Source organism: Sphaerodactylus townsendi, linkage group LG03 (genome assembly GCF_021028975.2).
Source record: "Sphaerodactylus townsendi isolate TG3544 linkage group LG03, MPM_Stown_v2.3, whole genome shotgun sequence".
In the NCBI taxonomy this organism is placed as follows: Eukaryota; Metazoa; Chordata; class Lepidosauria; order Squamata; family Sphaerodactylidae; genus Sphaerodactylus; species Sphaerodactylus townsendi.
The window spans coordinates 56,484,546-56,499,530 of record NC_059427.1 but is presented as its reverse complement, the minus strand read 5'-3'; the positions used below and the strand labels follow the sequence as shown (position 1 = coordinate 56,499,530).

At 39.9% G+C, this 14,985-nt stretch overlaps 1 protein-coding gene across 4 annotated transcripts in view; it reads left to right on the top strand.

Annotated features, from left to right (window-relative positions):
* Positions 1-11,691, top strand: part of CACNA1D (calcium voltage-gated channel subunit alpha1 D) — a 181,938-nt gene extending 170,247 nt beyond the window's left edge. For all 4 annotated transcript variants that reach the window (XM_048491394.1, XM_048491393.1, XM_048491391.1 and 1 more), the window contains 5 exons: positions 390-539; positions 1,889-2,052; positions 4,215-4,336; positions 7,092-7,412; positions 9,505-11,691. In XM_048491394.1, coding sequence (XP_048347351.1) covers positions 390-539; positions 1,889-2,052; positions 4,215-4,336; positions 7,092-7,412; positions 9,505-9,798 — 1,051 coding nt within the window. In that variant the 3' untranslated portion in view covers positions 9,799-11,691. The remainder of the gene's footprint in view (positions 1-389; positions 540-1,888; positions 2,053-4,214; positions 4,337-7,091; positions 7,413-9,504) is intronic.
* Positions 11,692-14,985: the final 3,294 nt, after the last annotated feature.

Here is a 14,985-nt window from a genome sequence, read left to right as displayed (position 1 = left end):
ATTTTTGTTGAGGGTAAATTTTATGGTTTATGATGAGGATAGTGATTTGATCAAACCTGACTTAGATTAAATCCTAGTGTTTTTGAATGCTTTGATTGACCCAGCATTTCAATAGCGGCATTCATTTAAAAAGTGAGAGGAGAGGAAAATTTAAGAAAAATTATATGTTAGTAGATATATACCATTTTGCTACTATGATACTATTTGTATGGATATAGAGACAGGATAGTAATGCTTAATCTTCATATTATCTGTGAAGACTGGATAATATGAAGGTTAAATATTACTGTGGAGATATACAATCTGTCAATCTTGATTTTTTTCAATAAGTTACTTAAAATATAATCTGAATGCAATGGAGGTCCCAGATATCTGTCTCTTAACTGTAGGTCAGAATCAGGAGATAGGCATCTGCCCACAATTTGCCGAGAAGATCATGAAGTTCGAGATTACTATAATGATAATCACTACTTGGATGATCAGGAATATTTTAGTGGTGAAGAATATTATGAAGAAGACAGCATGTTATCAGGAAGCAGGTAAGATTACTGGTCCACTGAGAAAATTCTACCCAGTGTATACATGCAGAGATAAGTATACCTTCGAATACCAGATCCTGGGATGGGATGGATGTCTACAAGAAGAAGTTTCGGCTCCTGTGTCCCAGCTTGTGAGCCTTCTGGAGCATCTGATAGGTCACTGTAGAAAACATGATGCTGGACACTATGAACTTTTGGTCTGGTCCCACAAAATTCTTCTTAAATTTTTTAAGTAAGTCATGTATCCAGTATACTCAGAAATGTTAACAAGGAGACAGTATACATTAACAAGTAAAAAAGGGGGATGCTAACCAAGTCTATTAGAATATGTGGTTCAACAGGTACAGCACCATATTTATTGGAAAGGAAGATGACATTGAATGGACAATGACCCTGTTAAACCTAATTTAAAGTTATCATTAGACATCACTGTGGCTTGTATTCAGATGTATTCAGAACCTTTACTTTTTTAATGACAGAGCTGTGAAAAAACCTAGTCTTGTACTTGAGTAAATGATGTACTGTAAATTCCATTTAATTCTTTGACACAGATTTTTAGTGTAATTCTAAAAAATTGTTATAGGACAATGAGTTGTTGACATTCTATTGCTGCTGTTCACACCCTTGGGTTCTGTATACCTTTCTGTTGCTATTCTGCACATTTGTAAATTCTTGCTATTCATTACATTAAGGGGGAGAGAGAGATCAGTAGTATAATCTGACGCCTTGCATAATATCTCATTAAAAATGTTCACTATGAATCCTGGACTTTAAGTCTCAACCACAGGGCAGCTTCATCCCTAAGACTGGGTTTTTCTGTCTGCAATAGTGTTAGGGATGATGTAGAGCCAGGCTATTCAATCATTTGTTTTATCAGCCCCACTGAGTTTCTGCTCAATTCCATCACTTTACCCTTTGCAACTTCCTTTGCTTCTTCAGTAGCCACCAGCTTACCCATGTGCATGCACATCCAGTATCAAAGTAGACATGAAGGCCATTTATATAGCACATGCTGTGCATGTATGTTCAATGCTTTAAAGAGACAGGTGGTTGGGACTGAATAAAGTTATTCTAATCAGATGCTTGGATCTAGTGACAATCAGGATCTCCGGCTAGGAAAGTAGAATGAAAAGGTTGCTGTAAACTGATCAATGTTTGTCTGTCATGAACAACCATCACTCAGACACCATGTGTGAACAGTAGGTTCCATTTTAGTTGAATATTTGGTTAGTTTTCATGCAGTAGCATAAGTAATTAAGATGCATGCATGAGTTTCAGGAGCCAGTAAATAAAAGGCTAATGATATGTCTTTGTGTAATTTTCATTAACCATCTGTTTCTTTAACTCAGACATACACATGACTATCATAGCAGATATTACTATAATGATTCAGATTTTGAACGGCCAAAAGGTTATCATCACCCACATGGCTTTTATGAAGATGATGAGTCACAAATGTGTTATGATTCAAAACGATCTCCTAGGAGACGATTGCTACCTCCAACACCAACACGTGAGTACTTTTTAGAAAGTTGTCTACATTATATAGACATGTGTTTGGTAGACCCAAGTAGGCCCAGAATACCAGCATTATTTTCTGCACACATGGTTAAAATACCAGAAACAGTTCATTCAGAGCACTAGGATCACAATTAACAATGAAGAGAAGCTTGCCCATTTGTCTGCTTGCTACGTGAGGGCTCCATGGCCGGGGGCTTGGTGTGGTTGGTCCTGCCAGGTGTGGGTGGAGGGGGCGGGGCAGAGCAACAAGCTTGACTAGCCAGCACATTTGATTAACCAGCAAATTCCACTGCCTATGAGTTCCTGATAACAAAGTTTTTATTGTAGCAAGAGAGATAAACCTTTATTAGGCATTAAAATACAGAAAGTTGAAGACTAAAAAAATGTTACAATTATAAAACATCATTTCAGAACATTACTGTTCTCTACTGGATTTATTCTTATCCCCCCCTATGTTGTATATGCCTAATAAAGGTATCTGATTAAGAATATCCTTTGTTGAAAAAGTAGATAGTGGCATGCTACACACACACACAAACACACACACATACCTCACTGTTCTAATATGTACATGCGAATAGGTCTACCAACATCAAAAAATGAAAAGCTGTGCCTTCTTTTTTTTCTCAATTATAATAAAGAGGATAAGATGCTATTGATTCAAGGTGAAATAGAATTACTCTGCTTACTCCTAGTGCCCTTTGTTTGTAGTGAAGTCTGGTGTTTCTCTGCTGTTTCCCTCACCTCCTGTACTGTGTTGTGTTGAAAGAATTAAGGTTGCTATGCACCACAAACAAACTTTAAAGTTGCAGCATCTGTGTTCAGCATAGGGTATGATGAGATCAAAATGGATTTGCATTGTCTTTGTTCCAGAAAAAACAAATTTGTAATCACACATAAGCTTTAAATAGTGGCATAAATTCAATAATATCACTTCAGTGACTCACTTACTGGCATGTTTCCTGTCCTTCTCATCACAGATTCTGTATCTGCAAACAGTAATACAGCTTTTGGGTGGTTGTTTGCCAAATGAAAACAGCAAGCAGTCTCTCTGGGGGAAACTGTTCCATTTCTTAGGAAATGAAAATGGAGTGTCAGTATTTCAATAAATATTTGTACTGATATAATTACAGATAAGATTGTCTCTAGAGAGTAATGCTCATGTTTTGCACATTATGGGCGGGTCACAATGAGATCTGTTAGGGCTCAATTTGGATCAGGTTGTGGTGCAAGTGAGGGAAGATATTGCCTCTCCTCATGCTGCTGTCAAATTTTTCAAAAAAATAATAAAGAAGACATAGGGTTGGATCAAGTGGATTATTTCCCTTTAGGAAAAAGGGATTTATGTCAGTGAGCAGGACTTGATCATTGGTCTAATCCAGCATGGCTATATGTATGGAATGGAAGTATATACGGGCAGGTTAATTAGTGCTAAGGAGAACTCCTGAGATCTTAGAGCAGGAAAAAGAGCCAGAGAAGAAATGTTAGAAGGAACAGAGCAACACTAAGCTCCTTCCCCTGTTATAAGGTTTTTTACTTCCTGGGCTTTACCTTTCTCCTCCAGTCTTTCTTAAAAAGGCACTACCCCTGATCCAACCTCTGAGTTGTCTTCTGGTATATCCTTTTCAACAAAAAGAACTAAGTAGGATTGTAACTTCATCCACCACATGCTGGATCACCTTTCTTTTAGAATGTTCTCTTGGGTCCTAGTGCCTACCTAGTTCTGTTAGGTAGGCATTAGGATCCAAGTGGAACATTCTAAAAAAAGGCAGTCCAGCACATGACGGATGGAGGTACAATTCTTCTTAACTCTTTTTGTTGAAAAGGGTATAGGAGGAGGAGGAGTCTGTTATTTGAACCTCTTGAAGGGAGCCACAGCAGGGAAAGCAACAGCTCCAAAACAAATCTGGCAAAGGGAACTTTTATATGCCAAAATTTATATCCCAAAAAGTTATGTTGGTATCTAAGGTGCTATTAGGCTGGAATCTAGCAGATCCAAAAGAAAAACACCCTAGTAATGTTTCAACTGTAGTATATGCTGCAATTAGTTGCTTTTTAATGCACCCCTTTTTGCTACCTTTTCGGCAATGTTCTACTCCTCTAAACTGTTTCCAGAAAATTGTATGTTACCAACTCACTCTTTTAATGTTTCAGCACATCGCCGTTCTTCCTTTAATTTCGAATGCCTCCGCAGACAAGGCAGTCAAGATGAAATACCACTGTCCCCTAGTTTTCATCACCGCACTGCATTACCTCTGCATTTAATGCAACAGCAAGTGAGTGTAAACAAAATCTGGCTTCATTTTTAATAGGCCAACTGCCTGTTTGACATATGATTTTATACCTGCTTTAGACATTTAGATTCCCTTGTCTTGGGTGTCTGAAATATTTTTCAAGGCCTCCCATCCGTGTTAGAATCCTGAGAACCATATCCTTCTGGATCTTAGCCTGATTCTTGGGGACAAACTCATGATTGCTGCTCAAATCTTAAAAACTGCTGCCATGACAAATTCTGAATGGCAGCCAACACGGTGCTTTTTTGTGCAGACGGACAAAGATCAGTGGTGAGTAGATGTCTGCAAAGCTGTAATAGAGGTGACAAGGCAGGGTCCCATCATCAAGTGTTCAAAGAGGGAGCATGTGTGTTTTTATTTAAAAAAAACTACAGTGTACATTTTATTACAGTTGAAGAAGCTCCAGATGCAGTTTTATATACATTTTATTGTAAATGAATATGGGAGAATAACATTTATGTTTTACCAAATGGGTAGTGGATTTCAAGTGTCATTAATGCCTTTCACATTAAAGTGTAGAAAAAGAAAGCAGTTTGCCTTTTCTTAAGAGATTCTGTAAACTCCCAAGGTCTGACTCAGACTAACTTTACAATAATTTTGTTCACTGTGACTTCCTTTTTTTTTTATCAAAAGCAACTCCTTGGTTCATTATGATAAAATATGAACATATGTGTCAAGGAGCTCTGTCTCTCTGATTAAACTCTCTTGAGTTCTGATAAATGCTTTTACTTTTGTTAAGAGTACAATATATATCATCAGCAATTCTGTTTTGCTTTTAAATTTACTATTCAGTTAATTATTGGTTTCTTCATTTAAGGAAATTTCTATCTGTTCTTTTGCTGAGGTGACAAAACTTAAAACAGGATAAAAGCAAATAAGTATTAATGAAAATTATTTAAAACTAAATTTAACTGCAGGAGCAAATCTATCAGTGCAGTTTTTAATATCCGTCAGTATAGTGTGTTATTGATATCATTAAAGACATTTCCTTGCAGTTTTAAGGAATCGGGCCTTACTTCTGAGGAGGTCTGCTTAAAATTGCTTCCTTATTGGTCTGTTTCTGAAGATCGTTGAAACAAATGCTTATTCTTATGCTCATTATTTTGTTTAATATCACAGCGGCCAGTTCTTTAGCTGGTTGTTGGCCCTTCATTACAATGCAAGCCTCCCCAGAGACCTGGGACATTGTAATGTATCAGTGTAGTATTCATGCAGATTCCAGCAGGGCTGCCTTTTAAATCTGACAGATGTTGATTTTGTCGATTGTAGGGATTCTTAGAGCATGACCCAAATCTCTACCCAGAAGCAGTGTCACAGCCTCCATGACACTTTAGGAATTTTCAAAGGCCCTGTAATATTTACATGGACATCAGAGAAATTGATACAACACGTTCCTGAAAACTCACCCTCCCCAGGCACCACTGCCAAAATATCATGGTATTTCCAGCGCAGACCTGGCAACTTTACATCCAGATACAAGCACAACAATATGGACAATATGAAAAATCTAGACAACAATTCTAGAACGATGTCCATCGGCCAAAATCCAAAACAATTAAGTAAACAATACAGGTGATTTTAATGTTGAAAAGTGCAAAGTGCAGTACCAACATAGAAGAACAACACACCGAACAGAACAAAACAAGCACTTGAGAGATAATCCTCTGTTCCTATGAACAATACCTTAATGAACAATACTTAATTTCTATGTAGTTGTCCATTGTCCATTTGAAGTTCCAAACATCAAGATAGATGATAAATAAGGTAAGATAAATAAGGCAAGATGATAAATAAGGTAAGCATAAATAAGGTGATGGAGATACATTCCCGGAATTGTGCAACTGCTTAAAATAACACAGTCCAAGTTTACAGCTTCCTCAAAGCAGTCTCTTTTCTTGGCAGTCAATACCTATGTGATGACTTCCAACTGTCCTGTGATAAGATTAACAACTTGGGATGTCTCCCATTCAAAACTCCCATCCAATTAACAATTGGATCAACAGGACTTGTTCCACGGCTTACATACACGTTTTGCAGAGTCTTCATCAGCCAACAATATATATCGGGACCAGGTTCAATTTAGGAAGGTCAATTTTTACAAACAATAAACCAAAGTAAAACACTATTCAGAATATACATAGAAATATATCAAAAAGTTCCAGAAGCTGGTAATACTTACAAATATCAAGGAGTTAACCTGTATAACCTCTCCTCTGACTCACCACCTCACATTACTAAGCATTAATGACCAATTAACTTGTATACTTACATTTAAGATATTTCAACATGGTTGCACAGCAGTTTCCAGTTAAGCACTACTGTTTATATTGCTCCTGACTGTTTGTATAATTTATACTTTGCTCAGTAAATTCCTTGATATTTTTAAGTATTACCAGCTTTGGAACTTTTAAATATCTTTCTATGTATTTTCTGAATGGTGTTTTACTATCCTGGCTTTTGGCCAGCGAGCATACTGCAATAGTTATCCAGAAGTCTACATCCAGCTATGTTCAGTGGCAGGTGCTACTAAAATGGCCCTAGTAAGTCACACTTATCTAAATGGGCTTTTTCTTGCATTTGACATATGTTATTACCCTAGATTACATGAAGAAACATCTTGCTTGGATTGGGATGGCAGATAAATGCGATTACTGATTACCGTTACTTGTGAAACTGGTGGCTGTTGTCTCCATGAAGCCATCTGTTTATGTCAATTAAGTTTTCATCTCTTCCACAGGTCATGGCTGTTGCAGGACTGGATGCCACTAAAGCTCATAGACATTCTCCTAGTCGTTCAACACGTTCCTGGGCCACTCCACCAGCTACCCCACCCAACTGGGATCGTACTCCATATTATACACCTCTTATCCAAGTGGACCAAGTAGAATCTACAGAACACATGAATGGCAGTCTGCCTTCTTTACATAGGAGTTCTTGGTACACAGATGATCCTGATATTGCTTATCGGACATTTACACCAGCTAATTTGACTGTACCAAGTGACTTTAGGCATAAGCATAGTGACAAACAGCGAAGTGCAGACAGTTTGGTGGAAGCGGTGAGTGCTCTGAGTTTTTGTTTTGAGGTGTGAGATTTAATGCTGTGTTTTAATAACACAGAGAATTCTCAGGGTTTACATATACTTAATCTTGCCTAATCATTGAGATGTCATTTGAAAACAAGACTTTTTTTTTTACATCTCTGATCTCTGGGGATGCAGTATGTACATTATCTAAATAGATACATAACATATGGTAGTGAGCAAAATGTATTTCAATTATTTCCCCCCCATTAGAACTGAAGTTAGAGACTGAGGTAGCTTACTTTATCCAAAGCTAGTGAGGCTCTGAAAGCCAGTCAACCATGATTTGAATCAATGCACAGTTCTTGTATGGAAACGCGTGTAATCCCTCAACATAGCAAGGCTCAATAAATTCTAGTGCCAACTCCACCAGTGACCAGGTTTAAGCCTTCCGATTTTTAAAAATAAAAACAAGACATGAGAGAGAGCTAGAGTACCTTCCACTCCCACCCATGCCCCATACTTGTGAAAGCCCCTTCTACTTTTGCCAAACAAATTACCAGCACTGCAGTTTGATAATGCTGTGTGCTCTGTCAACACTAAGTACCTGTAATGAAGCATGAATGATTTGGAAGAGCAACAACAGGTGTACATTCTTTCACTCCATACCCAGTTCTGTGCTTTCATAAATCCAGAAACTTGGATTCCCCTGACCAGGAATTCTGACTGGAGAGCTGTACACTTTTGACTGGAGAGCTGTACACAATAGTCCATTTCTGTACGTAGATAGCTCCTCATTGTATTGGAGCAAGAGCAGGATACAGCATAAGTAATAATGATTTGGAATACTAAGTATTATGAGATTAATCTGGTTATAGAATGACATAATGACCACAGTTACTCATAACCTGATTTCTCAAAATACTTACAGTTATTCATAACCTGATCCATACATATTTTCACTATACCCTTCCAGTTTTTCTTCAGTAAACTGAGATAAGAGTTCAAGTGCCCAAGACAGGGAACAAGAGATTTTGAAAAACGGTTTGTGTCAGAGTATCACTAAGTGCCATAAAATTAAATGTTCAGAGCCTTAACACTACTGATACTACCTGTGCACCGTATTTGAGTCCATTGCTTAGCACTTTCACCAAGACGATAGAGGATTTCTGCAAAGCAGTATAAGATGGAGTAATTTTGATTACAATTAAAGATAGCCTTAGAATCATAGAATTGGAAGAGACCACAAGAGCCATCAAGTCCAACCCCCTGTCATGCAGGAATGCGCAACCAAAGCACTCCCGACATATCCAGCCTCTGTTTAAAAACCTCCAGAGAAGGAAACTCTACCACTCTCCGAGGGAGTGAATTCCACTGTCAAAACGGCCCTGACAGTCAGAAAGTTCTTCCTAATGTTTAGGTGGAATCTCTTTTTCTGCACCTTGAATCCATTACTCTGTGTCCTACTCTCTGAAGCAGCAGAAAACAAGCTTGCTCCCTCTTCAACAAGACATCCCTTCAAATATTTAAACATAGCTAATATATCCACTCTTAACCTTCACTTCTCCAAACATCACCAGTTCTCATCATAGGGCATGGATTCCAGACCTTTAACCATTTTGGTTTCCTTCCTCTGGACACATTCTAGCTTGTCAATATCCTACTTAAATTGTGGTGCTCAGAACTGACACAGTACTCTAGGTGAGGTCTGACCAATGCAGAGTAGAGTGGTGCAATTACTTCCCTCAATGTACACACTGTACTCTTATTGATGCATCCCAGAATTGCATTGGCTTTCTTGGCTGCCATATCACACTGCTGACTCATGTTCAGTTTGTGGTCTACATAAGGCCTTCAGCCTTATGACCTGTCTTGGTCAGAAAACACACACAAAAGTGGACTGGAAGAGAATTAATGTGGAAATTTTGCTATTAGCCCAAACCCAAGGTAATCTTGGATTTAGATTGATAGTTTCAGAAAAATTGTTTCAACTAGGAATGAGTCTTTCAAACATCCCTTGAAAAGCACAAAATTGGAGTACATGAAAACTTTGCATCCTGTACAACAAAGTCTTGAAGCTTTATCTCTGTTTGTTTTGATTTCTAATGTCAAATGAACTTTTCTGCAGGTACTTATTTCAGAGGGATTAGGACGGTATGCCAAGGACCCAAAGTTTGTTTCTGCTACAAAGCATGAAATTGCAGATGCTTGCGACATGACTATTGATGAGATGGAAAGTGCTGCAAGTAACCTTCTCAACGGGAACATTAGCAATGGGACCAATGGTGACATGTTCCCCATTTTAAACAGACAAGATTATGAACTTCAGGACTTTGGTCCTGGTTATAGTGATGAAGAGCCTGATACTGGTAAATATGAAGAAGACTTAGCTGATGAAATGATATGCATTACAACCTTATAGTATTTATCAAGGGGGGGAAATGATGTGATCTTAAATAAACAAAAGTGCCTCTTAGTTCCAAGATGCTAGGCACTAGTTGGAATTAATAAGGAATCAAGCTTCATATGAGTGATGTTACTACATCACAAGGAAGTCATACTTTTATTTATTAGCAAGTGTCTCTGGAATGGTGAAGCAGAATCTGAGCGGCAGGTCACCAAGACCTTTGCTACAGAGTTTTGAGCTCATCAGTGAGTGAAGAGTGATCGCTAAATCCAAGGAGATCCGAACCAGCCTGCTTTTAAAATAGATAAAAGTTGGAAGATTTGCTGTCTTTCAATTTTGTGCTGCTGCTCTTCAAAGTGTAAATGGTTTTTTTTTCTGTAGGGAAAGGGTTCGCACAAATGAAAAGTGTGTAGGAAAAGGTGATGGTGATGACAATCAACAGTGTCATTACCTCCAATCACACAGCATATCAAATGTTCACTGTTCAGCATATCCACTCAGATATTGTTTTCAAATTTGCCTCTTTTTTCTTTTTCTTTTTTAAAGTACTTGTCTAATACAGTTGTCAAATGCTACGTACAAGGGATTGTTATAATGGACTGATGCTGTCAAGGGTTTTTCTCTCATATGTAACACCAGTTTACATAGGAAAATATCATTAACGATAGTCTGTTTTATGACTATCACTTTAAGGGCAAAATATACTGGAATAATTGCATTTTAACCAATGCACTTGCAACCAGGTTAAAGTAGAGTTAGGTAAGATAGTTTGTTAAAAATTATATAGCAGAGAATATTGTAAATAAATTGTAATCTACAATCATTTGTATTTGTAAAGAGATGTTCTATATTTTGTAATTATTGTACCGTAATTGAACTGCAGCAATATTTATGGAGCCTAATTATTGTAATTCTCCACAGAATTCTAGATAGAAGTATTTTTATTTGGACTGTATAGAGTTATAGAATTAAATATTTAAATACAGCCACCAATTATTTCTTCATTGTAAAATGCTTTTGAAGTTAAAAAAAACTTGATGCTACAGAGATTTTATAAAATATTTTGAGTCATTGGGAGTCTCACTTTACATTAAGACAAGGAAGATAACTATTTGCAGTCTTATATTTGGAAAGTTAAGAGATTTAGAATTATCTGTAATCTTTTTGACTGAAAACAAACTGTGCTTTCATTTATACTAAAACTCCTGCAATAACTGGTAAATTGAAGAAAAATAAATCATTTTAAAATCGGGCCACTTCTAGCAAGATTTTTTAAATATATCATATAACTATTAAATAACAAAGTATTCTACTTGGTAGCAACTTCTAATGAAGAAATAGTTTAGCAGGTGGATGAAAAATATTAACAAGTTATTCAGCTTGAAGTAGAACATGTTATGAGAGGAATATTTACAGTACCAAAAGATTCCTATTTTGTTAGGAGTTTGGTTGCCTCAGTTTTTGCTGTTTCTCCATGTACTGTTTCAAGGATTCATTTTTATGCAATCAAAGGAGGGCTTAGCTATTGTTCACGATGCAGTAAAATCCTGATATTGAGACTAATACAATTTTTTGCAGAATGATAAAGGTCAAAAGTCTATTTTATTAACACTGGATAAATTGACTTGGTCTGCCAAGTAATCTTATCAGGGTTTATCTGTATTAACAAAACAGGTAGCACATTTTTTAAAAAAATGTGGTACGTATGAACTATGTTAATATATAACCATTTTGTACACAGTGGCAATTTGCCATGGATACCTTACAGACCTCTTCTTGAATCATTCTTCTTTCAAATGCCAGGAGAGAATTTAAGGGTTTGTAAATTATTTCTCAACCTACATCATTTTGTATGAAAAGAAATGCAAAATGTTCTTCAGAATAAAAATGTGTAATAATTTTATTATACATGGGACTCTTTTTACTAGCAGCTTTCATAAATGGAATCCAAAAGACAGTTTCTTGGTATTTTTCATAAAACAGTGTTATTGTAACTGGGGAAATCTACTTTGAAAGTTTTCCTACACAACTTCTACTGCAGGTGCTCATGCCAGCACCTTCTTGGCTCTCACTAAGTGTTTTTAGAAAGTGGTGGGGTCAGGTAGGGCATTTCCAATTGGTCACTGGAGAGCCAATTGGCTTGAAGATTAAAATAATGGTTCAGTGGCAGCTGCCACAACAATGATGGTTGTATTCTCTCTCTCACTTCTTATTACTCATGTATTTTAATAATAACACCTCTTGTCCCTGTGCTTAGGTTTCCTCTGAGTGCATGTATGTGTGCGGCTGTGTCTCCTGTGGTACCCATTTTGTGGTTGCACCCATCACCCTGTGTCAGAATTTGAAAGGTACCACAAACTCAAAAAGGTTGCCTACTCTATTGCGATGGAGGAGTTCTTTTTAGCGGTTTTAATAAAGGTACTTGCTGACAAATTGTATACAAGAGTGCCAGGCAGTCTACACATTTGCTAGGTTTTCCTAGGCGGATTTCTTGCAAGACAAGAACTCTGACACCTTATCTATATATATATAAAAATCTAACAGTGTGTTTGTCCCTGATGGTCTCCCTCAGAAGCTGCTGGACGGATCACCTCCAAATTTTCACATGACGTCCCTCCCTGTTGCGGGCAGGTAATCAGGCCTTCAAATCACCGAAAGTCCATACCTGAGCCAGGTAAAATGTCTTTTCCTGGCACACCAGGCCATGAAGCTGGCTGTGTTTAACTGTCACCCTTAGAATGTTCGTGCAGCCTGTCTGTCTGTGGCCTGAGGGGTTGGTATGAGGGCTTAGAATGTTCGTGCAGATAGGCAGAGATGAGCAGTGAAAACAGTAAAAATAGGAAGTAATACTGTTAGGTAATACGAGTGAGAAGTGGAACACATACACACTTTGCCGTGTGAGATATCAGGTGGGGTTCCCCCCCTCACACGTAGGTAACTTTCACTCTCTGTGCCTCACCCACTACTACCACACAACACACATACTCTCATATACATCCAGCTCAACCTCCTCACACACCTCACTCCCTGCCCTCCCCTCACATCCAACCACCCCGGCTTACCATCTACTTCCTCACCCAGGTTTTATTCAAGCCACAGTGCCTCTCTTTTACTAAAACAAAGCTGAGTTTGCCTTTTTTCTTCTAAGAAATTCATGGGGTAGGGGCAAACTAACACAATACCGACTGTTCGCTTCTTTTGCACATGGCCCTTTAAGCAACCCAGGGAGCTGGCCTCTGATCTGAGCGCTTCACTCACACTGCCTCTGCCATGGCCTGACTGGGACAGCCCTCCCTTCAGCCCCCCCCAGTTCTGCTCAAGTTTGACTCCGGTAGCCAAGTGGACTGTGCGTGTCAAGCCCAGCCCTCATGGACAGCGGGATTTGCACTCTGGACAGTTCCGTTGTGGAATGGAAAGGGTTACCTTATACCAGGTTCAGGGGTAGGGGAACCTGCGGCTCAAGAGCCGCATGCGGCTCTTCTGCCCTTGCACTGTGGCTCCGAGGCCAAGCTGCTGGCCTCCATCCTGGTGCAGACCAACTGCCTCGGCGGGCTGGCTGGGCCACGCCTCTAGGCTTCCCCTCTGCGCCTTCTGCCCTTTTGGAGCGGGGTGGGGCGGCTTTCCCAGTGGCCTGGTGAGGTCCCATCCTTGCCAGCGCCTGCAGCAGAGGCGGACGCGTGTCCCATGAGCTTCTCAGAATGAGGCCGAGTAAAAGCGTAAAAAAACCCAATATATAGCAGCTGTTATCTTTTATTTTTTAAATGTCAAAAATTATTTGCGGCTCCAAGTGTTTTCTTTTCCCATGGAAAACGGGTCCAAATGGCTCTTTGAGTGTTAAAGGTTCCCTACCCCTGCCTTATACTAAAAAAAACAAGACAGCACCATATAACGATGTGCATTGAAAAGGGAAAGAGGGATTCCATTTGACCACCCCAAAAGGCTATGCTGCGGATCATTGGACCTGCATGGACATCTGTGTGGGTTGCGGACTGTGATGAGAAGTATAATTGCCACAGCAACATGTGGCCGGGCCTGCTAGTAATCTCTCTCTCTCTCTCTCTCTCTCTCTCTCTCTCTCTCTCTCTCTCTCTCTCTCTCTCTCTCTCTCTCTCTCTCTCTCTCTCTCTCTCTCTCTCTATCTATATATATATATATATATATATATATGTCTCTATATATCATATCTATATCTATATATCTATATCTATATATCTATATCGATCGATCGATAGATAGATAGATGATAGATGATAGATCGATCGATCGATCGATATAGATCGATCTAACCGTGTGTTTGTGGGTTACATGTCATCTCCCAAACGGCTGGACCGAATGCTTCCAAATTTGAACCCGCCGTCCCTCATGCCTCCAGCCATGTTTGCAGCACCTTCCCTCGCTCTGGGACCGCTCCTCTGCCAAGAAAAACGCAATTTCCCCCCAAAAAGCCACTGCGCATGCCCAGCACTCACCTTCGAATGCCTCCACCACCCGCCAGGCAAACTTGCCCATGCCCTGCCACCACCCTTCCCCTTCCCCCACCTCCTCATCCACATGCCTGCCAGGCATGCTGAGACAGGGACGCGCAGGCCCAGTGCACCAAGGAGAACTGCACATCCTCTCTTTCTCCCAGGGATGTGCACAGGAGGAGGAAGCTGTGCCCAGCGTCTCCCTGGGAGACACAGACGATGCGTAGAGATAGAGGGACGCCCTGCCCACAGCCTCCTCCAGGGTGCATCCACCTATCTCGGTAAATCCTCTCGCTCTCCCAAGGAACAGGCTGGGGTGGCACTTCCCTAACTCTCTCTGCTCATTCTCTCTCTCCCAGGAATGTACACGGGAGGAGGAGGCTGTGGGTGGTGCATCCCTTGGACAGACAGAGCGCACCGAGAGACAGGGACACCCCGCCCACAGCCTCCTCCTGGCCGCATCCAGCTGTCTCGGCGCGTCCTCTCTCTCTCTCAGGCACGGATGGTACTTCCCAATCTCTCGCTCTCTGCCACTCCTCTGTCTTTCCCAGGGACGTGCCGCCCACAGCCTCCTCCTTGGGGCACCAGAGGAGGAGCCTGTCAGCGGCACGTCCCTGGGAGAGACACAGGATGCACACAGAGAGAGAGAGAGAGAGAGAGAGACATCCTTCTGGCCACATCCACCTCTTGCCATATCCTCTCTCTCCCAAGAAAGAGGCTGGGGTGTCTCTTCCCC